General features: G+C 38.6%; 1 protein-coding gene across 1 annotated transcript in view; it reads left to right on the top strand.

The window, feature by feature from the left end:
• LOC126163039 (esterase E4-like) overlaps positions 1-25,578 on the top strand; it is a 92,771-nt gene that overhangs the window by 50,479 nt on the left and 16,714 nt on the right. Inside the window, exons 8-9 of the mRNA XM_049919914.1 lie at positions 12,416-12,563; positions 23,911-24,043. Of these exons, the coding sequence (XP_049775871.1) occupies positions 12,416-12,563; positions 23,911-24,043 (281 nt within the window). The remainder of the gene's footprint in view (positions 1-12,415; positions 12,564-23,910; positions 24,044-25,578) is intronic.

Consider the following 25,578-nt stretch of genomic DNA (forward strand, 5'->3'; position numbering starts at 1 on the left):
TTGTTTGTATACCTATCAACGATGCAGTGTTTCTGCCTTTCGGTGAGTCATCTCCTTTATTCGTAAATAATTTATATATTGAAAGTTTATTTACAGTTGCTGCTGTCAGCCATGTTTAGGACTCTGTTGAGCCCAATTGGCCTGACAGGCTCAACTGAAATGATTTTGTTCCCCTCTCCACAGTTAGTTGGTGGGATTTCCCCACTATTAGAACCTTCCTATCTTCAGGTGTTGTTTACAGTCCCCTCCACTAGTTTACGTGTGACCTTTGTGGAGAGCAGATGTGATGATAGTGGCATCTCCAATTTTGTGAATATTTTGTGAAAATATATAGTACCATGAGCTTGGCATTTCAGGCACATTGTGTCTGAATATGAAATTATCCAGGTGTTCTCTATTTTAAACTCCAGAGTCTCCACAGATATGGCTCAGAATAATTACGACTTGTCTCACACCTGTCATCATGAAGAAATTCAGGATTTGCTGATGTGCACTGACTAGGAAGACCCCCATGCTGTCAGAGGGTCTTGATGGTGAGGGTGACATTGTTTCACAAGATGAGGTGGAAGAACGTGAAGGCGATTCTGTAACAGAGCAAGATGGTGAGGATACTGCTGAGGATGAAGAAGGAAGAGACAACAAAGCAAGAAACTTCTATTTGGGAAGATATAAGAAGACAATGTGAGCCAAAAAGCCAACTGGGAAAAGACATCGGCACTCACCTCCCTGGAATCATAGGAAATGCTACAAATGTTAAAAGTGCAATTGAATGTTGGAAATTATTTATTCACTGATGACTTCCTTGACACCATTGTCAAATACACAAATCAATACGCTGACACTATCAGGGGTCATTAATCCAGATAGAGAGACATCAGTTTTGCAGATGTAATTGAATGAAGAGCATTTATTGGTTTGTTGTACCTGGAGGTGCATATGAGTGGGGGACACGCCCCCCCCCCCCCCCAAAAAAAAAGGGGGAAATTCATCTTAACGTCTTTATTTCTTCATATTTTTACAACAAATTTAATAACCTTAGAAAATTCTCCATTGACCACAACAAACTTCTTCAAACAATCCTTCCATTGTTCAAAACAGATTTTAAATTCAATTATTGGGATGTTCCTTATTCCTTCCAACGATTTTTGTTTTACGTCTTCCACAGTGGCAAAGCACTTTCCCTTCATGTCCCTTTTGAATCTGGGGAAACAAAAAGAAATCACAGGGGGCTAGATCCAGTGAGTAGGACGAGGGTGAACAATTGGTATTGTGCCTTTTTTGGTCAAAAACTGCTTTACAGGGGGGGTGGCGTGGGCTAGCATGTTGTCATGATGGAAGAACCAGTCACCTGTGCATCAAAGATCTGCCCTTTTGTTCCAGATACTCTCCCTTAATCTTTTCAAAACCTCCAAGTAGAACTCCTGGTTGACAGTTTGACCCAGGGGAATGAACGCCACATGCACAACACCTCTGCAGTTGAAGAAACAAATGAGCATTGTCTTGATGTTTGACTTCACTTGGCTAGCATTTTTCAGATGTGGAGAGCCACTTGTCTTCCACTGACTTGATTGATGCTTTGTTTTGGGTTTGTATGCATAGCAACATGATTCATCAGTAGTAATCACCTTGGAAATAAATTCAGGGTCCTCTTTAAGCTGATTTTTGAAACTCAAAACATGCTTGAAGTCAATACTCCCTTTGCTTGTTTATGAGAAGGTGAGGGACAAATTTGGCTGCAACCCTTCTCATGTGAAAATCTTATGATAAAATCCACTGAATTGAACTCCATGATATTCCAGACATCTCCAGAGTTGAACAATGGTTCAACAACAGTCTTCACAAACAAGGGCATTGACATCTTCAGTTGACATTTCCCCATTTTTAAAACATGAAAAACCATTCATAGACTCTGGTTTTACTTAAGACAGCATCCCCATAAGCAGTCTTAAGCATTACAACAGTTCCCGCAGCCAATTTCCCCAACAGGAAACAAAATTTCACAGCCACACATTGCTCTCAACAATCTGCCATCACATTTTCACCGAAATGGAAAAAGTTGTTTAACTAAAACAACTCTGATGGGTGAACCGAAGCACTCACAGCAACACAGCTGCGTACACTGACTCCGGTGGCGTGACTGTAACAGACACTGTTGCAGCCCACTTTCCATTACTTTTTGGTCCTCCCTCGTACAAAGGGAGTTGTCAAAACTGGAGGAATTTTGGAGGACTGGAGGTGACAGCATTGAAAAATTCAGTCTCGTGATGAATCTCAAATGGTTTAAGAGTCTGATACATTACCTACGTTTTGACAACCAAACTAACAGAGCTCAATGGAAAGGATTGGACCGGCTAGCTCCTATTTGCGAAGTTTTCGAAAAATTCACGGAAAGCTGTCAAAACAGCTATTGCCACAGGGATAATGTGACCGTAGAGGAAACGCTTCCTGGTTTTTGTGGTAGATGTGCTCTTTGGCCGTACATACCCTCAGAAACAAACAAATATGGAATCAAACATTTTGCTCTAGTTGACTGCTAAAATGATATACACAGTGGACATGGAGATCTACACTGGACTACAGCCTGTGGGTCCTTTCTGTGTCAGCAACAAACCAGTTGAAGTTGTCAAGAGAATGACTAGGCCTGTATTTGGATCCAGTCAAAATATCACTGCTGATAGCTGATTGCCTGATTTTGACCTCATCGACTATTTGAAGACAAAAAAGCTGTCCTTTGCTGGAACTGTCAGAAAAAATAAAAGACAATTGCCATCCAATTTTGTTGATGTAAAAGGGAAGCAGTATGTAATGAGAAGATTTTAGTTTCCTTCATACTGTGCCAGAATAAAAGTGTGATTCTTGTATCTTCTCTTTACAGTGACAATGCTATTGATCCTGATCAACCTGGAGAGAAAAATAAACCAGAGATAGTCACTTTCTACAATTCAAAAAAATAGCGGCATTCATACCACAGATCAAATGTATGCTACTTACAGTGTGAGCAGAAACACAAAGTGCTGGCCAATGATCATTATTTCATGATATTGAATGTGGGTGGTATCAACTCCCAGGTTATTTACCATTGAAATCAACTGGAGAAACAGCTTGAAGAGTTTACCTAAAATTGCTATCACATCAACTTGTTCTTTAATATTACACAGAAGTATGAAGAAGATTGGAATCCTTTCCAGCTTACAAAGCCGACTCAGAAGATCTGTCCCCACAGAAGACATAGAGAAATCACCACCTCTCCCACACCCCAGAAAATGTGTATGGGTCACCTGCACTACAAAAATGGGCTGCAGAGCGATGTCAGACTATGAATGTAAAAACTGCCACAATGCTATCTGCTTATCACATGCAAATATGATCTGCCAACTTTGTTTCTCTGCTCACCAGTGTATTTGTTCTGGTACTTCTGAGTGAGTGTGATAAGCATCAGCACAAAAATGGTGGCTTAAATGGGAGTTTTTTGCGCAAATTTAGTGTTTAATAAAATTTGTGTACTGAAAACTGTAACTTTTCAATGGTGGATTCACAGTTTTGGTCATTTATATTTTGTTTCTTTGTTTTTAATAAGAGGTTTTTTTAGCATTCTTTTTTGTATTTTCCATTTCTGCACATTCCCATGAAAGCCACTGATAACGTTTAGGTTTCTAAAGTTGAAAATGTGAGATAATAGCTGATTTTGAAATCTGTGCCTGTCAGGCTCATTGCATCCAAATGCAGGTGTCCCAGAATTGCGCCTGACAGACGATTAAAATTGTAATGTCTTCAATGCATTCTAAAGCTGTTTGGAGTTTCTCCAAGCATGTAAGTGGCAAAACTGGGCTACTACTGCAATTCCCTCACTACCTGTTACAGAAACATTAATCATAACACAAATCTCTTCTGACAAAAAAAGAATTCTTTCTATATCATAGTTGCAGGATTGTATTAAGGATTTGCAGATGCCTTGGCTGAACTTATGTTATGGGCCATACCAAGAGAAATTTTGTGATAACAACCTGCAAAAATAACATTTGACAACAATTTTGGAATTAAAAGCATACAAAGCACCATTTAATATCTATTTTTCAATTTAACTTTTAGTATATAATTTGTGATTTAATGAACTGATGAGATTTTAAAAAATAAAAAAGAAATAATTAAGACAACAGTGTTTAACATGGCATATTAACACCTCTATGAACAACTATGTTTTTGAAAAAGGAAACAAGAAGTTGAGAATCTTGTTTATGTGGACATCAGTATTTCAGTTTTAAAAATAAAGTATTGTAACTATAAACAAACATTTTATGGCTAAAGCTATGTACAATGTTTAACATAGTTCTTTATTTATAATGTGGGGGCTGTTGCCATCACCAGATCTCTAATTAAAATATAAGAATGAGAGATGTTTGTTATACATTGTCAGGATACTAAAGGTAAAATATGAAAAGGTTAAAAAAATTATCAAAGTCACTTACCAAAACTTAGAAGTTAAATATTGTTTAGCCTCAGTTTGAATAAATCTTCTACCTAAGTTGGTTGTACAGAGATACAAATACTAGGGTGTAGTGATCGGAATAACAGAATGAAAAAAATTGATTCATTTGGTTGTAGGAAAGCAATTTGGTTGTAGTTTTAGGCATAATTTGAATTATAAATTCATTTTTTGAGTGACACCAGTCAATGGGAGCAAACAAATTAAAACTAAACCAAATGAAATTGCTCAGTTCTGTCAGTTGTAGTTTTACATACCTGCAGGATTATTATTCATTTGGTCCTTTTGAGTGGAATCAGTCTGCAGGAGCAACCACATGAAAACAGTTGATATAGACTGTGCATTCAGTTCTGAGTGGAAACATTTGATCATTTTGCCATTGTTAAATCATTATTATTGATTGCACTCTGTTATGGCTTGTCATCACTGTGCCAATATGTAGTTTTTAGTTTGGTTTTTCATCCATATTTATGAACAGGTGTTTTCTTAATAGTGAACTATGTCTCCAGATCAGGATGCAAAAATGCTCAGTGGTGTGGAAATGGAAGATATCACATGACTAGATAAAAAGTGATCTGCAAGATAAATTCAGTGCAATATACAGTATCTGCAAAGATGATATATGATATGAACTGTATTAAAGAAAATAAATGAGTGATGACAAATATTTGTTGCAAAAAAATACTTCTGAAAAGAGACATTATATGCTTAAAAAGCAGGTTAAACAGTGACCAAAAATGAAAAAAAAATTGTAGCTTATATGCTTTCTGTTCAAGCCATCTTAACATTTACCAATAGAGAATTTTGTTGATGGGCACAAACCAGCAGGAAGAGAGAGTCAGATCTTGTATAAGTTTCAATACAAAAGTAACTGCTGATTTATTTAAACATAATAGTATAATGTAGCACTAGTTACAAGCCCTTTAAAACAAATGAAAAGTCCACATTTAATGCAAGAAATATGAAAAATTGATATTTAAGTAAATGCACATCATATCCCACTATATATAAACTGAAGTCAGAATAGATGGGAACCCCACTCATGATGGAAATATATTGGATCTAACGGCAACAAATAGACCTGACATCTTAGAGGATGATCACATCAAAACTGGTATCAGTGACCATAAAATGGTTGCGATAACAATGATTACCAAAGTACAAAGGACAACTAAAACAAGCTGAAAGATACATATGTTCAATAAACTAGATAAAAAATCAGTAGTGTCACATCTCAGTGAGGAACTTGGAACTTTTAGCACAGGTCAGGAGCATGTAGCGAAACTCTGGCACAAGTTTAAAGGAATAGTTGATCATGCATTGCATAGATATGTACTCAATAGAATAGTTCATAATTGGAGGGAACCTCCATGGTATACAGTCACTGTAAAGAAACTTCTAAAGAAACAGATATTACTGCATAACAGATATAAAACAAACTGTAGGACTATAGATAGTGAGAGGCTGAATGAAATGCATTTGGCTGCCAAGAGAGCAATGCATGATGCCTTCAATGACTACCGTAGCAGAATATTGTCAAGTGATCTTTCACAGAACCCAAAGAAATTCTGGTCATATGTACAGGCTGTTAGCGGCACCAAAGTTAGTGTCCAGTGAATGAGACAGGAAATGAAATTGAGGGTAGCAAAGTAAAGGATGGAATGCCTAAATCCATTTGCAAATGTTCCTTTACAAAGGAAAACCCAGGAAAATTACCCCAATTTAATCCTCATGCCAATAAAAACATGAATGAAATAAGTAGTGTCAGTGGTGTTGAAAAACAGCTGAAACTGTTAAAATTGAACAAAACTCCAGTGCCCGAAGGAATCCCTGTCGGATTCTATACTGAATTTGTGGCTGAGTTACACACATGTTCAAATTACTAGACTAATCAATTATTTTTGATACTCTTCAGTTTTCTGGTGTAAAAATAGGAGAGAAAACTGTAATAATTGATTTGTTTTAATGGTTTTATTGATGCCACAAAATTTCCCTTCCAAGCAACTCACAAATCACTGAATTTTTCACAGTTGCTAACATTTGTCATTTTCCCTCCAAATCTACATCTACTACATCTACATCTACATTTATACTCCGCAAGCCACCCAACGGTGTGTGGCGGAGGGCACTTTACGTGCCACTGTCATTACCTCCCTTTCCTGTTCCAGTCGCATATGGTTCGCGGGAAGAACGACTGTCTGAAAGCCTCCGTGCATGCTCTAATCTCTCTAATTTTACATTCGTGATCTCCTCAGGAGGTATAAGTAGGGGGAAGCAATATATTCGATACCTCATCCAGAAATGCACCCTCTCAAAACCTGGCAAGCAAGCTACACCGCGATGCAGAGCGCCTCTCTTGCAGAGTCTGCCACTTGAGTTTGTTAAACATCTCCGTAACGCTATCACGGTTACCAAATAATCCTGTGACAAAACGCGCCGCTCTCTTTTGGATCTTCTCTATCTCCTCCGTCAACCCGATCTGGTACGGATCCCACACTGATGAGCAATACTCAAGTATAGGTAGAACGAGTGTTTTGTAAGCCACCTCCTTTGTTGATGGACTACATTTTCTAATGACTCTCCCAATGAATCTCAACCTGGTACCCGCCTTACCAACAATTAATTTTATATGATCATTCCACTTCAAATCGTTCCGCATGCATACTCCCAGATATTTTACAGAAGTAACTGCTACCAGTGTTTGTTCCGCTATCATATAATCATACAATAAAGGATCCTTCTTTCTATGTATTCGCAATACATTACATTTGTCTATGTTAAGGGTCAGTTGCCACTCCCTGCACCAAGTGCCTATTCGCTGCAGATCTTCCTGCATTTCGCTACAATTTTCGAAGGCTGCAACTTCTCTGTATACTACAGCATCATCCGCGAAGGGCCACATGGAACTTCCAACACTATCTACTAGGTCATTTATATATATTGTGAAAAGCAATGGTCCCATAACACTCTCCTGTGGCATGCCAGAGGTTACTTTAATGTCTGTAGACGTCTCTCCATTGATAACAACATGCTGTGTTCTCAGAATGAGATTTTCACTCTGCAGCGGAGTGTGCGCTGATATGAAACTTCCTGGCAGATTAAAACTGTGTGCCCGACCGAGACTCGAACTCGGGACCTTTGCCTTTCGCGGGCAAGTGCTCTACCAACTGAGCTACCGAAGCACGACTCACGCCCGGTACTCACAGCTTTACTTCTGCCAGTACCTCGTCTCCTACCTTCCAAACTTTACAGAAGCTCTCCTGCGAACCTTGCAGAACTAGCACTCCTGAAAGAAAGGATATTGCGGAGACATGGCTTAGCCACAGCCTGGGGGATGTTTCCAGAATGAGATTTTCACTCTGCAGCGGAGTGATGATGATGATGTTTGGTTTGTGGGGCGCTCAACTGCGTGGTTATCAGCGCCCGTACAATTATCCAATCTTTGCTCAGTCCAATTTCGCCACTTTCCTGGATGATGATGAAGACGACACAAACATCCAGTCATCTCGAGGCAGGTGAAAATCCCTGACCCCGCCGGGAATCGAACCCGGGACCCCGTGCTCGGGAAGCGAGAACGCTACCGCGAGACCACGAGCGGCATACTGGCAGCGGAGTGTGCGCTGGAGAGCTTATGTAAAGTTTGGAAGGTAGGAGACGAGGTACTGGCAGAAGTAAAGCTGTGAGTACCGGGCGTGAGTCATGCTTCGGTAGCTCAGTTGGTAGAGCACTTGCCCGCGAAAGGCAAAGGTCCCGAGTTCGAGTCTCGGTCGGGCACACAGTTTTAATCTGCCAGGAAGTTTCATGCTGTGTTCTGTTTGCTAAAAACTCTTCAATCCAGCCACACAGCTGGTCTGATATTCTGTAGGCTCTTACTTTGTTTATCAGGCAACAGTGCAGAACTGTATCGAATGCCTTCCGGAAGTCAAGGAAAATAGCATCTACCTGGGAGCCTGTATCTAATATTTTCTGGGTCTCATGAACAAATAAAGTGAGTTGGGTCTCACACGATTGCTGTTTCCAGAATCCATGTTGATTCCTAAAGAGTAGATTCTGGGTTTCCAAAAACGACATGATACTCGAGCAAAAAGCATTTTCTAAAATTCTACAACAGATCGACGTCAGAGATATAGGTCTATAGTTATGTGCATCTGCTCGACAACCCTTCTTGAAGACTGGGACTACCTGTGCTCTTTTCCAATCATTTGGAACCTTCCGTTCCTCTAGAGACTTGCGGTACACTGTTGTTAGAAGGGGGGTTGGTGTTAGTTGTCTGTGTACATGCTTTGAAACTGCGTTTACAGTAATGCTTTACATTTCTGTGGTGTACTTCAGCTTGTTATTTATTCTATCAACTTCTTGCTACATTAACAAGACATTACATAGCTTGTGAACTTGCATGTTTTTAGCTATAGGAATAAATTGTGGAGTTTCCAAAGAAAGTGAGGTTATGGGGAAGGCAAAAGGTGTTTCACCTTGGAAAGTATCAGCTGTGGTAGCACTTCTTGCTGAAAATGTTTATACACAGCAAGAAATTGCTGACAGAATGAGAATATCATGGAAAACTGTCAGCAGAATTGAACTTTCAGTGCAGGAAGGTGGTGAATACAAGCCAAACAGGAAAGGAAAATGTGGATGTGAAAGAAAAATCAGTCCTAGAACAATGAGAAGACTTACAAACATGACAACAATGAACCATAAACTTTCTTCTACAGTCATGAGCCATCAGCTGAAGGGTTTGGGTATTGAAGTTTCACCTGTGACAGTGAGGAGGGGGCTGTTTGAATGTGGTTTAAAGGCATGCTGGCCGAGGAAAAAACAGAAAATCACCCCTGCCATGAAAAACAAAAAACTGCACTGGGCTAAACAACTTCAGGAGTGGGCAGGTGAGGACAGGGCTAAGGTGTGTGCAATGATATGGTAAATTAAGTGGGCCTGATCTCTAAAGTTAGGAGTTTTGGATTGAAATTGTGATGTTTTATTGATACTGAAGAAATGCACATTTGAATTTTGTGCCTGTTGAGGTCTCCTATGCTGCTGTTCCCAACTTTTCTAGCTTGCAATTTTGTGCACATGCTTCAGTGATGAATCTGTATTCACTGTGATAGAAGAAAGCAGCCAGTATGTTCGCCGCAGACCTAAAGAACAGTTCAAAGCTGAGTGTGTGCAGCAATGTGTGAAGAATAAAACTTCTGTTATGGTCTGGAGTGTGATGTCCATGATGTCCTGGCAGATTACACATTGTTGAAGGGACAATGAGGCAAGAACAATATAAAGAAATCCTTGAAAAGTGAATAAATGAGAGGTTTCCTAATAAATATGCCATTTTGATGCATGATGGGGCACCTTACCACAAAGCCAAAAGTGTTTCTAAGTACTTGGAAGAAAAGCAACGGAAAGTGTTGCCCTGGCCAGGGAATAGCCCTGATATGAATCAAACTGAAAATTTATGGGCTATTGTGAAATGGAGGATAAGGAAATTTACAATAACCACCAAGCAAGATCTCATGGAGAAACTAGAGGAAATCTGGTACCATGACAATGATATTAAAATGTCATGTGAAAAGTTAATAAAAACTATGTGAAACAGGATAAAAATGTTGATTAAGAACAAAGGCATACATACAAAGTGTTGAATGTACAAATATAATCTGTATGTGGATGTAAATGTGTAATGTTAAGTTTCTTTAGTCTAATAATTTGAACATGTCTGTAGCTATTCTTTTCTAACTATAATCTATCATAGATTCCTCAAACAAAAAACTGTGCGCAGTTCTTGGTAAAGGCACAGGTCACATCCATCAACAAGAAGGATAGTAGAAGTGATCCACAAAACTACCGTCCAACATCCTTGACACTAATTTGTTGTAGAATCTTAAAACATATTCTGAGCCCAAACATGATGAGTTGTCTTGAACAGAATTATGTCCTCAATGCCACCCTGCATGGATTCCAAAAACATCGATCATGTGAAACCCAACTCCCACTTTTCCCACATGACTTACTGAAAGCTTTGGATCAAGGCAACCAGGTACATGCATTGTTTCTTGATTCCCAAAAGCATTTGACTCAGTATCTTCACTTATTGTGAAGACCATAGCCATCGTATAGTGATTCATTTGTGATTTGTAGCTGACCTCATTTTATGTTAAGACACTTACAGCACCATCTATTGGTAAAATTTTTGTTACATTTGGTTTTGTTCCATAGCGTTTTCCCCCTGTATCAATAATATGCTGTTCAAAATTGATATCATTCTGAACAGTGGTTCTCTTTCTCCAGAGTTTTGAAACTGGGACTTTAGTAGTGGTCACCATAAATATGAGATATGGCACACCAATAGGTATATAAAACATAAAACCACACATGTATTCGAATGGAACATTAAGTCAAAGTTTCAAATCAAATGGTGGAGAACTTTTGATTATTTACAAGTTTGTACAAATGAACCTTTACATTTTTATTTATATAGATTAATATATTGTAGTAGGCAGATCCATCTCACAATAGGACTAGTAACTTGCCTCAGAGGCACATTGGTTAAAACGCAGCCAGCGGCAGCTCTGCTGTCCCAGCAAGTGCCAGGTGTGACCCAGCATACCATAGGAGAATGTGCCACAGTCAATACACTTCATACCAGAAACTATCAAAAAATTTCAAAAGCCAGTAGGGAGTTAATAGATGAACAAAAATTTAAAAAATTGAAAATATAATATAATTGGATAGTTAAAAAATGTTCTGTTCACTAAGCAGCAGCATGAGTTAAAATGTATAAAGGTAAAAGAAATGTGCGAGCTTTCAGAACCAGTGGCTCCTTCACCTTGCAGACGGATGGAAGGGGAAGGAAGAGGGATGAAGGAAAAGGACTGGTGAGGTTTAGGAAATGGGAAAAGCTTGGAAAAATTTCCCAGAACCCGGGTCTGGGGATACTTACTGATAAGTTGTCCAGAAATCAGGTCATGGGAGACTTACTTACAAGTCTCCTTTGACTCAGGTTTCTGGATGACTTTTCCAAACTCTTCCCATTTTATAATCCTCACCAGTTCTTTTCCTTCATATATCTTCCTTCCCCCTTCAGTGCCTCTGCCAGATGAAGGAGCCACTGGCTCTCAAAGATTGCATATTTCTGTAACCCTTAGGTGTGTTTTCTCCTGCTACCACTTGGTGAGCAGAATTTTTTTTTAATCTATACAATTATGAGTAATGTCATTCTGTTTGTTCCAAATTGCTTGTGAATTTCTTGAGTTAAGGATAAAAATTTCAAAGTCTTCCAGTATTTTTAATCTTGTCCTGTAGGCTCTATGCAGCACTTTCACACTTGGACTGGTGTGAGCAAACCTATACTCACACTTTTTTTAGGTGTGTCATCACGGTCCACCATTCCCATCATAGAATTGCTTTGATCTTGTAATGTATTTCCTCCCACTCCATCTTATATAAAACTTAACACAATTGTTACAGTTTATTTTATATGTTCTTGAGTCACAGTATTTGCTGGCTGAAGAATGCTTGTTCTGCTGACTGTTGAAGCACCAACCAGATCTCTTTCTGATGTTTTGTTGCTTTAATCCTGTTTTAATGTCTCTAACTGAACTGACGAAGGTAGCATCCAATTGCTGCAGATAAATTTTATGAGTATCATTAGAAGAATGTGTATTACTAGTTTCCCTTCTAAGTACTTGTAAGAAACTACTTTTTTGGCATGTAGATGTTTAATTTTGTTAAACTTTTTACATCCTAAATAAGCATTATAAACAACAAGTGTATATCCAATGTTTGCTTATAGTAGATTTTATACATCTGATACCACTGAGAGCAGGGAACATGTTTATAGCCTCCAGTATTTCTTCAGAAATAAATATCATAAATACCTAGTGAATCTTATGTATTCTATATTCTCTGTTTCATGTATTAAATTTGTTTTCTTTTTTGCAGTTTTATTCTGACATTATTATAAACTATCCTGTGTATAGTACAGTCAAAATAATGTCACAGCTGAACACAGCACCTGTCTATTATTACCACTTTACTTACCAGGGCAGATATAGCTGGACGTACATACCAGGCACACAGACTCCTGATGGTAAGTGTCTTCTCCATCGTGTTACAATGTCCCATTTCAAACAGTTACTCTGATTAGTTAAAATATGCAGGGCTGCACAGTATTGTTAAAATATAATTTGCTGTTTAAACTGATGGCTTAGACATTCAGTACCTTGCTTTTACTACTGTCAGAGTAGAAAATCTTTTTAAGAGCAGCGGTACTGTGGTACAGTGGCAGGATGGCTTGGAGGGGGTGAGTGATTCCGTACAAGAGACGGATGCAGTTGCAGTAGAAGAAGGTAGTCTGTCAATACAAATGCCCTTTAGTGTTTATTATGTCCAGTTTTTCAGTCTTCTTGGCCATATGTCTTGATCTCTAGAACCTCAGCAAGTATCATAAACATGCTGCCACAGCATCTCGCAGCACAGCTGTCATCACAGCACCATCCTTGTCAGTGGCTGTATATACCAATCACCCACTGTGCTATGTCAGGCCCAGTGGATGTCTCATGTAATCCATCCTGTAGCAGACATGGCTAAGGTGCCTGTTGTTGTTGCAGTGAAAGTAGCCATGTGATGGTAGGTTCCTGAATCAGCTGTGGCTGGCTGTGTCAGTGCAGGATGGGGATAATCTTACTTCAAGTCCCGGAACATGAGAAACTGGCTGGATCCCAGTAAGTAGACCCATGGTAGTGGGGCTGTCAAGAGCCTGGGGTTTCAGAAGGCAGTTGACAGTTTGAGGCCCAGTGATGATGTTGATAGTTGAGTCATTGGTATGTCGTCGTCTCCGTGGCAGCATCTGTCACAAGCTGGGTGTCATAATGCAGTCCAGCTGTCTAATGGTGACTAGCCACTGTCAGGAGGCTGGTTATCAGAAGAGGTAGCACTGTCACATTTTTCTAAGGTGTGGGGGAGTCTTGAAGGGCAATCAATGTCTGAGAAGTTGGTCATTGCCTTTTGGAAATAGATCAGAGCACAGAAGTGGCTTGCAGCAGAGGGTGTTGTGTGGATGGGTCACTGACATCAGTGGCCAGTGCCCAGAGCATGGCACTGCAGCTACAGGCACCATTTGATTCATTACGTTCTAGCCTTCTTAGTTGAATTTGTCCTTTCAAATACCAGTTTGAAAGTGAGCTGCAACAGAAGCACTAGAATATTTATGTTTATATACATTTTGTGTCCTGCTTTGAGTTCTGCTAGCACTCTGGTTAGGAATGGAATTGGGGCAACTTTACACTTGAGCTGGTAGTAAGCAGAACATATTATGACTAGAATTATGCAGCAGCTGAGATTGCAGTTCCCAATGTTTTCAGTTGGTGGTGGTGTTCTGTACAATACTTTTTCACGTCATAAAAAGCAGTACCTATTGTGGCTAGAATTATCTTTTAATTTGTTCTGCACTAGAGGTCTGGAACAGGAACTGCTACCCCTCATCCTAAATTAGATTTGGACTGTGTACATTTATATACTTTTCTCTCTGCTGCCCAATGTCCCCCTTTAGTAGGTATTACCAGTTATGGAAGCAGCCTCTCTGGGGTTACTTGAAATGGACAAGTATGCCCTATGTGGAGTGCTGTGGGGTTTATTGGGAGTTGTAATTTAACATTAACAGGTGACTGTCATTTCTACTACTTGGTAGGGTCCTTGGTGATGTGAAAGAAACTTTTTTGCCTTCCCCTTCCATTTCATCATTTTAACTTGGTGCCCTTAATCTTTTTAAGAATTGTTGAACTGATTACATATCTTCTCCTGGAGGGGCTTTGCATAGCTCAGAAGAAGGTGACATTGTTTAACCAAAATAACCTCATATGGGGACATGCTGATATTGTCATGAACCTTTGAGTTATATGCTAATATCATCGAAAGAAGTAGGCTGTCACAGTCATTATGGTGACTGTTGACATAGTAACTCAATATTTTTCCTATTGTCAAAGTTCATCCATTTGCTTGTGGCACTAACACACTAGTCCTGTGATTCTTAATGCACAATAGTTGACACACCTACCTTATTAAGCCTGACAAAAATTCATGGCTTGGTTTGTTGCTACTGCCTCAGGTGTCCCAAACTTTATTATCCACTAATTAAGGGGGGAAACCAAATTAGAAGGTTCAAAAACTCTGATTTTTTTATTGCATAAATCATTAGCTTAACTATCCAAGAATAAATACGCTGTAAAAATTTCAAAGCAAAATTCTCATTCATTTAGATTTTATGAGCATAAAACTGCATGCGCATCTTCCAACATATGAAGATTTATCAAGCGATGAGATACTGGAGAGATGTTTCGGTAGCCACACACAAGATGCAAATGAAAGTTTTAATTCCACTATTAGGCCATTGGCTCCTAAACATTTGCACTCCAGACTAAAAGTCATTGAATTGGCTTTGTATTTAGCAGTGAGATTATTCAATGAAGGAAAGTCATCCCTTCTGATGGTCATGAATGAGTTAGGAATTGTAGTAGGCATGCAAAGCTTCAATTATGGTGAACAAATGGATAACCAGCATGTGAGCTGGCAGAATCAACATAGTTCATTGGAATCAAAGGAAGATTGGAAAGCTTGTAAAGCATTACCACAAGTGTGAAACGAAGCTTATGGGGAAGGAGAAGGATTAGTATATGGTGCTGGAATCCCTTATTAATCGGTGAGCATTTTACATTATTGTTAACTTCCTTGAACTTCTAGTTTCACATTTGCGTGCAGTCTTAACTCAAAAAGTATACTACTGATCATTGTGAAAACTGATGGTAAAATTACAAATTATATGAACCAACTTGTGAGATGATAATCATGATTTTAAGGGTATTTTTCTTTGCATGAGTAGAGAAAAAAATTCACCTGCATTGAGGTTTAAATTCTTAGAAAATAAATTATTAATGTAAAATCAAAACCTTTTTGATTTCAGATGAAAATCGGAATGTCTGCACTGCATGCAATTTGAGAGTTATACTCACAACCTTCAGCGGAAATCACAGAATTTGATTAAATCCTAATTAATTCTTCCCACCCAAAAAATCAGTGTCAAACAGCTTCCTAATGTGGTTTCCCCCCCTTAACCATTGCTTGTGCCATTGTTTCTGATTGCTGGTCTGGTATTGTGATCATGACACAAAATGTGAAAAATGATCAATTATTGTTAGTGCATAATGGTTCCGTGCTGGTGTTTGAGCAAATGGTTCGATTATGTCCATGCCAATTATCTGAAAGTTTATCTGCCTCTGGTGATATCTGTAATACAATTTTTTGCTTTCTAAGCTGTGCTCTTTGTGCCCATGGTATACAATTTTTTACATATTGTTCTACATCTTGCTTATATGTCTTCCACCAATAATTTCTGCAAGCCATCACTCTATGGCTCAGTGGCCACTGTGTCTGCCTAAAATGGTATCATGTGCTGACTCAGCAGTTTGTTTCATAATTTTGCTGGTGCCACAAGGCACTGAACACGTCTTTTCTTTCTAGACAGCAAATCACCTGAATTGCTGAATTTTGGTTTCTTCACGAAGTGCTAACAATCTATGTTAGCAAATTGTTCTTTCTGTCATTCACCTGTGTTTACATTATCACATTCCATGGTGAGTACTTTCCAATTTAGTCTGTCTGCATTCCATGTGATTTACCTAGTTGATACTTCAAAATTAAATTGCCTTAGTCTTAAAGCCCATCTGGCTGGATGTGTAATTCCCATTAGCCATTTTAATGTCGAGTGATCATTTATTGTCTTACAGTACAGTCTGTACAACTAACAGTGGAAATAAGTGACTCCATATATTTCCTTTTATTTAGTTGAATATTTTTTTCAGCCTTTGTTGTCTTTATTAATTTGCTATTGGATGTTTTTCTTTTTTTTCTGATGCAATACTTGACTTAGGACGCAATCCAAGGCATGATTCCAATTGCTGTTTTGCAGTCCAGAGAACACTGAAATTTCTTTCCATGTTTTAGTAATTGTGTGACGAGTTTTATGACTTCAGTGAATTTCAGAATGATTTTTCTATGAGAATTAGCTATGTCTAAAAAAGACTGCAATTATTTTTCTATAGTGGGTGTTGAGCTATTTCTCACAGCTTTAACCATTTGCAGATTGGTACACACTACATCCTGATCTATAATATGACCCAAGTAATGGATATCCTGTTATACAAAATGGGACTTTTGCAGGCTGAATGTTTGTTGTGAATCTAAGACACTGCATAAAGATATTAAGTGCTCATGGATATCCTTGGAGAACAGAATGATGATGTCTAAATATACCATGTTTGCTTTTTGTTTTACTGCTTGTGATACCCCATCTACAAGATATTGGAATATTGTTGGTGCATTTTTTAATCAAATGGCATTGACAGTGCTGGTGGTGATCAGAGGGAACTGTGAATGTCATTTTTGGTGGTGGTGTTAATTGTAACTGATGGTAACCACTTCATAAATCCATAGTTCTAAAATAATGACATTGACCCAAATTATGTGAGATCTTTGTCATATTAGACCTGGGGGAGATATCTGTGACTGTCTGTTGGTTCAAATATTGTTAGTCAGAACAAAACCTGTACACTTTGCCGTGTGATGATCTCTTTCATATGATTACAATAGATACACCCCGATTGCTTGTACTCTTTTCTGTGAACTCATCACAAAGTTGTTGATGTATAAACTCTTCCACACCAGGCTGTAAGTGGTACACACCTTGATAAGATTCCTTATACATGGTGATTCATTCCCAGTGGAAATACTATGTTCAGTTAGTGGCATGGCAGGCCGTGGTCCAGGACAATCAAATAATTCAGCGTATTTTTCTAACAACCTCTCCTTATCTACTGTATCATGTCCCTCTCAATGTGGTACCTTCCCATCAGTGTGGCTGAACTGATACTGTTCCAGTGTCATACAGATTGTTGTGGAATCTGTATTCACTTCATCCTCACCCAGTGCTTCTAAGCTGGCTGTCAAAGCACCATGAAATAACATTACTTCATTGGAACTAAACTTATGTATACTTACAGGTACAGCCTGGCTTCCACTGACTTCTTGTACATAGGACAACTACTTACAAAATGTTGAGCTTGATCCAACTCCTTGTGCTCTGGCAAGGGCTAAATGATATGTAGAGAATTAACCAGCAAATCTGCTCCTAGTCTCTGTATGTTCATCTTCTTCTATCTTCACACACATCAGTATCCTTGTACAACCTGGTACAAGATCCTGTAATTTGAATTTAAAGGACAAAGTATGTAAGTTAGGTGGCCATCCGTGGCCTAGGGGTAATTCTTGTGACAATGTGGCTTTTTAAGCCATAAAACCAAGATGAAACAATGGTCTATCCAGCTCTGCCGGCTGCTTTTCTAAGTCAACTTTGGCAAGATGTTCAGTCAGTAAATCTAAACCAAGTATGACATCGTATCTATTATCAACTATAGGGAGTACTTCTGCATAAACTTGGAAGTTATTTACTTACAATCAGAATCCCAGAACATTGCCAAACCTAATGAATGAATTTTAACTTCACCTACACCACTTAACCTCCAATGTGCTGGATTCAGTTTTGCTTTACCCAGTATACCTCTACTTGCCATAGATACTTGTGACCCTCTTATCTAATATAAACTTGTGCAATTTTCCTCTCACATAGTTGGTCATAGAGCCAACCACTGATTCTGCACAAAGGTGTTTGAAGCTTAGGCAGATTTAAAAATTTTGCACCACTAGGCGCACCAAATTATATGCCCCCCCCCCTCCCCCCATCCCCCCTCCTCCCCTCCTCCCCTCCCCCCAAAACTGGTTTTAAATAATAACTATTACCCGATCACTTCACAATTGCTGTTTTGCGTGGGAGCGCTGTGAGCTGTTTCCATACTCTGCTATTCATTGTTCTGAAGGAGGCATCAGAGGTCTAGTCACACTCAATCAAAATGTAATATGGTTCCTGAACTGTACTTGGTGCACAGCAGTGGATAAAACAAACTTAAAACTGCATTGTGTTAACACATTCTTCTGTCAAAAGACAACAGAAATAAACACAAGGAAAATAACTTTTCTTTTATGGCCTAAATATTCAGCACAGCATGTAGAAGACAATGGATTTTTGTTATACATTCACCTTTAATATGTCCTTTTACACAAAACCATTGAAAATGAAAATAAAAAAGTTGTGCTATGATCTAAAAATTGAAGCAAATGTGTCATAATTTAGAAATTAATATATACTTTTACAGAGATGCATTCAAATGTAAAATTAAACTGTCATTTTACGATCAAATAATTTGAATATGTGGCACATAAAAAAAAACACATTCGGTATTAATACATGAATCTATAGGAAAGTGTAAGAAATGAAAATGAAATAGAGATTTCAGTGCACAAACTAACAGCTAAATATGGACAAACAAACACAGAACTGGATTTGCTATTGCATAATTTTACAGACTAGTGTGGAAAAATCAAATTTGTTTTATAATCTAATAGTTAATGTGTAAAGCATTAGGGTCTGTGTAGCTATATGCTGCATAATAAGTGTACACCACACCTGTAATCCATGTAAGGGCTGAACAGTTTTGTACTGGAGCTACTGCTCTCACCATAACTTTTTCTAATGGTATTAGCAAAGCATTTACATATTTATTGACAGAACTGAGCTTATTTATTAACACTTTTCCATCTGAGAATTCTCTCTGATAACATATATTTCTGCAATAACTATACATTTCAGCAGACACCAAGAATAAGCATCAGTTGTAATATAATGCAGTATCAGTATGACTTGACTGTACAGTGCCAAGCAGCCTGGGTCATTCAGGTATCATTTAGTACTGTCTGGCGCCTTCGGTCATGTCTGCACGTAAACGAGGTTTAGTTCCACTACCAATGAAGCCATTAGCATCAAGGGCAGGTATGAGTACACTGGAATGTGACCTTTTCCTCCTTTCCTCACTTGGGCTTCCCAGTGTTGTATGCATTTCTATGTAGCTTCCCACACCTGAGCTACATTATCCAGCACATGCTTAATCACACCCCAAGCAAAAACCTCTTTAGACATTTTGCCCACTTACCACCACTACAAGTACACAGTGTACCTAAAATAAGAAGGAAGAAAAAAGGATAAGAAAAAACAACCATAAATGCCAAAAGCAAAATTCTAAAGTCGGCACTTACTTATACTGCTGCATAGAACATCCCTGCTGCAAAACCTGTTCCATTGCTCTCTTTCATTGATAACCCATCTGAATCTTCACTAGTTTCTTCTGATACCAAAAGTGTTAGGATGGCTTGAAGTGGATGAGTGATTGTCTAGCAGATCACAAAATATTGCTGCAGAAGTTGGAGCATTATGGAATACAGGAAGTAGCTCACAATTGGTTCACCTCTTATTTTAAGAACAGACAGCAAACCCGCAGTATTGAGAATGGCTGTGATATGAGTTCTGGGTGGGGGATAATTAAATGGGGGTTGCCTGAGGGATCAGTGTTGGGGCCACTGCTGTTCCCTATTTATATAAATAATATGCCTAGTCATTCAAAAATATTTCAAAAATAGCTTGGTAGTAGAGAGTGTTGTATGCAACATTGGCACTGTTTTAAATAGTGCAATTCAAGACATAAGTTCATGGCTTGTAAAAATAAACTAATGCAAAATCACAATAAGAATCAGCTTTTACAGTGTCTAACACACAATTCAACAAAACCTGATGTTTTAATTACACAGAATGGGCATATGATTAATGAGAATGAACAGTTAAAATTTCTAGGTGTTCAAATAGATAGTAAATTGTCATGGAAAACCCATGTTCAGGATCTTATTCAAAGACTTAATGCTGCCATTTTTACTATTAGAACAATATCTGAAGTAAGTGATAGTTTGACACAAAAAGTAGTCTACTTTGCTTATTTTCATTTGTTTATGATGCATGGTATTATATTTTGGGGTAACTCTTCCCATTCTCAAAGTGTATTTTTGGCTCAGAAATGGGCACTTCGGGCAGTAAGTGGTATAAGACTGCGAACCTCTTGTCAACTCCTGTTCATTACTTTGGGTATTCTGACACTATCAATCAATCAATCAATCAATCTCTTTATTCATCCATTAACAATATACATTGGTCTCTCAATATATATATTCTTTAATGTCATTTCTTGTTAACAATATCAGCTTATTCCCAAGAAATAGCTGCTCTCACTTGTTAATACTAGGCAGAAGTCCAGTCTGCATTTGGGTCACACCTCCTTGACTCTTGGCCAGAAAGGCATGCAGCATTCTGCTGTATCAATTTTCAATAAGCTACCACAAGATTTCAAAAATATTATCAGCAATCCATGCACTTTCATACCTAAGCTGAAGATTTTCCTCATTCTTTCTATGAGTTCCTTGAAAAATTAAGTTGATTCCTGTGTTACATTATTGATTGTGTTAAGTCAAATTGTAGCTTGTGGTCTTTTTAGAATTCATAAACATTTTTATTTTATTTAGAATTATGTTTCTGTTGTAATTTTGTGTACTGACATGTTCCATGACTATAGAGATTTGCTGCTCACTTTGGTCCTATGGAACTAGACGTGTGAAACAAAATATAAAATAAAAAGATGGACGTGGATGCAGCAGAAGAAGCCCTATAGATGAAAATGCCATTTATTATTATTTACAGTCATTCTCCCTTCTTATCCATAGTTCTTGATATCTGAGATTCTGGCAAGTGTCTCCTGTGCAGTTGTCCCCACAGCACTGTCCGTATTAGAGGCAATGTATAGCAAGTGCCCGCTAATCCTCCTTCAGGTCCATCATGGACATCTCATTTAACTGAGTCTGTAACAGACTCAGGCATGACAACTGTTGTTGTCGTGGTGAAGGCGGCCAAGAGACGCAAAGCCCCAAACTCTGCACCACAGGATGGCTATGTTTGGCAGCATCCGGGCAGCAGTTGAGGGTTTGAGGCCTGAGACAGTGTTGGCAGCCACATCATAGGTAGTACATTGTTGTTTCCATGGCAGAGTTTGACACAGAGTGGGTGTCAAACATACACCGACTATCCAATGACGACTGGATGGCTCCTTAAAGGAGCAGGGGAGGGGGAGGGGGAGGAAGGGATGATAAATACTGCTGCAGGAAGCGGTTATGTGGAAGAGGTAGCCCAACCACATTCTTCCATCATGTGGGGCCACATTCTTCCATCATGTGGGAGCATCTCAAAGGGTAGTCAGTCTCCAAGAACTTGGTTATTGTCTTGCAGAATTAAGTCAGAGCACAGAAGTGACTCACAGCTGAGAGCACTGTGTCAACATAGGTCATAGAGCTTGGCATCCAGTGCCCAGAATGTGTCACTGTGGTTAGAGGCATTGTCTGATTCATTGCAGTATGAACAGGAGGAGAAAACTCATATCCTTTCCCAAATGGATTGAGACAGGAAGATGCACTGCCACTGGTTAATCTTACCATGGAGAAACCGTAAGACAGCAAAGCTGAAGAGTATAATGGGGTATGAATGGAAAGTGGCATGTTTCAGACATTTTCGGATGCCTACACCGTGGCATTAGTGAGAGTGAACATGATCTTGGGGAGATTTACAAAAGAGTTACCACAGCAGTAAGCAAGGCAGGACTACCCATCAACAATTAAAAAAAAGAATATATCAGGTAGGCAGAACTAAATCAAATAATGTGCAAGTAGGCAGAACTAAATCATATAATGGAAATTCCAGCTTGGAATATCAACAGTATTAGGAAAAAGATAGAGTGCTACTCATCATAAATGATGACATGTTAAGATGCAGAGGGACAAAACAAAAAGACTGTTACATATTTTGATTTTGGCCAAAGCCTTATTCACAAAAGAAAATATATGTCAGTGTTCATGTGTGTTTTCTTTTCTAAAGGTGACTTTGCCGAAAGCTTTGTTGTGCCTGTCTGCAACTCAGTGTGTCATCTTTATGGTGAGTAGCAATCTGTCCTTCACCTAATATTGCTGTTAACCAGAACTAAATATGCACAGGAGCACTTCACAGTTCATGAAAACAAGTTCATGTCTGTTGATCAGTTCATGTACCTGGGAAAGTACAGTTGTTATGATCAGATACGTATAAAGGTAAATGAAAGAATTTCTGCTGGCTCCAGATGTCAATGTGCTCTCAGAGATATGTTTAGATCAGAAGCCACATCACTTTCTGTGAAAATGAAGATCTACAATCCCACCATTTGCCAACTTGCCCTCTGTAGTTCAGGAAGCTAGACAGTAACTAAAAGGGAGATATAAAAGTTTGTGACATTTGAAAGAAAGCAATGAGAAGAAACTGGGGCCCAGTAAGAGAGAGATATACTTGGCAAGCAAGAAAGAATAATGAAATGTATGAGCTCATGAACCACCCCAAAGTTTTACAGTATCAAAAGAGGACACAACTCCAGTGGGCAGTCACATAATCTGTATGCTGGAGATCCAACTTCCTAAGCAAGCTTTCATTGCCCACATTACAACAGAAAGACCACAGGTTAGACCAAGAAACATATGGTAAGGTAACATAAGGATGGATGTGGAAGCTTTGAATGTAATCAGCTGAGAGGAAACACCAACAGTCAGAATACAGTGGAGACTGATTGCTGATGCAGTACATACTCTACAGTGCTGGTAACTGATGGACAAGTAACCTACCTATTTGTGTAGTAATAGTGTTATGCAAGTCTCCTAAAATTATCTATGGCTATTTATAGAGGGCATGGCCAAAGAGAAATACGTAAAGTTTCTGGTTACGTACCTTAAGTTATTGATGTTTTGTTTTATTTCATGAGATAACACACTGTTGCGGAGAGAATAACTCCTCCTTATATGGAAATGAAATGTGGATGATAAGCACCACAGAGGAGAGAAGAGCTGAAGATTTTGAAATTAGACATTCTAGAGGAATGATAACCATCAAAGGGTAGAGTGGGTAACTAATGAAGATGTACTGTATCCAATTGGAGAGTAAATAGATCTTTGGCACAACTTGGCTAAAAGAAGTTATATGTTGACACTATAGATCCTGAAGCACCAAGGGACAATTATTTGCTATTGGAGGGAAGGGCATGTGTGAGTGTTTAGGGGAGAGTGGATCAAAAGTTTTAGAGGGAGGCCAAGACCTGAATACAGTAAATAGGATTGAGGGATGTACGTTGCAGTACTTATGCAAAGATGAGAGAATGCATCACACAGTCTTTGAACTGAACACCTCAATGATTTCACAGCTTTCATGAAAGTGCCTGAAGCAGAAAATGTATGAAGTGTCATAAATGTTGTTAATGGAAATTCGTTTTCTACCAGGCATGACTTTATTCAGGCATATAATTTTTATCTTATAGTAATACAAAAATAATTGTGCATTTCTTCTTGAAAAATACATTTATTATTTATGTTATGTTTTTTTTGTAAAGGTGTTTCACATACTGATGACCTCTTATACTTATTCTACACTTCAACAATTTTCCCGGAATTTGTTGAAGCTGATCCAGAATATACAACAGTGAAAAGAATGACAAAGATGTGGGCAAATTTTGTAAAAACAGGGTAAGTTTCATGTCAGTATTGTTAATGGGTGATAGCCTTAATTAATTTAGAAATTTTTTATGTACAAATAAATTTGATCAGACTATTTTTCTGCAATTACCTTGAACCAACACCCATTTTTCTATTTAGTACAATTACCTTGAACCAACACCCATTTTTCTATTTACGAGTTTTCTGCAAAATTTTAAATCATCTTATGCCAAGACCAAGAGTCAACTAAAAATCATTAAACCAAGTAAAAGATTATAACAAAACTGATTCATGTATTTAAACATGACTCCTACATGAGGAGAGTCCTAAGGGATGCAGGAGGGAAAAAAAGTAAAAGATGAAAAATTTTAAAATCATCAAATTCATAGAAAATTGTAAAAGTGGCTTTGAATAGTGAGTCTATCCCCTCCCCCCCCCCCTCCCACCTCTCTCTCTCTCTCTCCCTCTCTCTCTCTCTCTCTCTCTCTCTCTCTCTCTCTCTCTCTCTCTCTCTCTCTCTCTCTCTCTCTCCCCCCCCCCCCCCCTCCCCACCACATGCACACACATCTTCATGTGAAGTAGTTGTTTGTTTAGGTGTAAGCTACTTGAGCATGGAAGTATACTTCCCACATAAAAGATTATTATTTTATTCTTCAGTAATCTCCAAAATTTAGTTGAATATTGTTAGACAGAAGAAGAAGATGAATCGCCACTTGTGCATTTCTTGTTTGATAAACTCATTCTTGCACAATATAGTGGTCATTGGAAAGAAATACTTAAAAACTCTAATGAAGCTACTTATTTTTTTCACCACGGTGTGGTACAAGAGTTATAGACAAACATTGGCTTCAGTGTCTTTGTGAGGCACATTTTCATATTTACAACTGAAACACTCCATTGCAAATTTCTAGTTGTCATTTATTTTCTTCCAAAATCATGTTTGCAAAACTCCAAGTTGACATCTCTTATGTTTACATTTGGACAACAAGTGATTAACTGTACCTACAGTAGGCATACTTCTGATTTTTTTGTAGTTCTGTGTTTGGTGTCAGAATATTCTCGAAAATCAAACTTATCTAAATGTACTAGTGGTATTCTGATGCCCACTGGCTTACACAATATCCTTGTCCAACACTACTCCACCACTGCTCCCAACCCCTTGCCTCATGTGTCATATTCCTGCAATAGAACTAAAGATGAGACCTGTCCCCTACATCCTCCCACCACCTACTCCAGTCCAGTCACAAGCATCAGCTGCATTCTACATAGACATGACAACCAACAGGCTGAATGGCCACCAACACTACCTCTCCCTTCCCTGTTCCAACCTACTCCTCACCCACATAACCCAGATTGCTTTCTGGAGGTGGGAAACCAGGAGATTGGATAGTTTTTTGAGGTGGAGGGTGGCATGCACATCCTCCTACAGGCCAACTGCAAATTAGAACAGCATGCCACCCTCCACCTCAAAAAACTGTCTAATCTCCTGGTTTCCCACCTCTGGAAGGGCAACTCACTCACCCTTCACAACCTTTCCAACAAACCTCAACCTCCTCTCATTGCAC

Source organism: Schistocerca cancellata, chromosome 2 (genome assembly GCF_023864275.1).
Source record: "Schistocerca cancellata isolate TAMUIC-IGC-003103 chromosome 2, iqSchCanc2.1, whole genome shotgun sequence".
Lineage (NCBI taxonomy): Eukaryota > Metazoa > Arthropoda > Insecta > Orthoptera > Acrididae > Schistocerca > Schistocerca cancellata.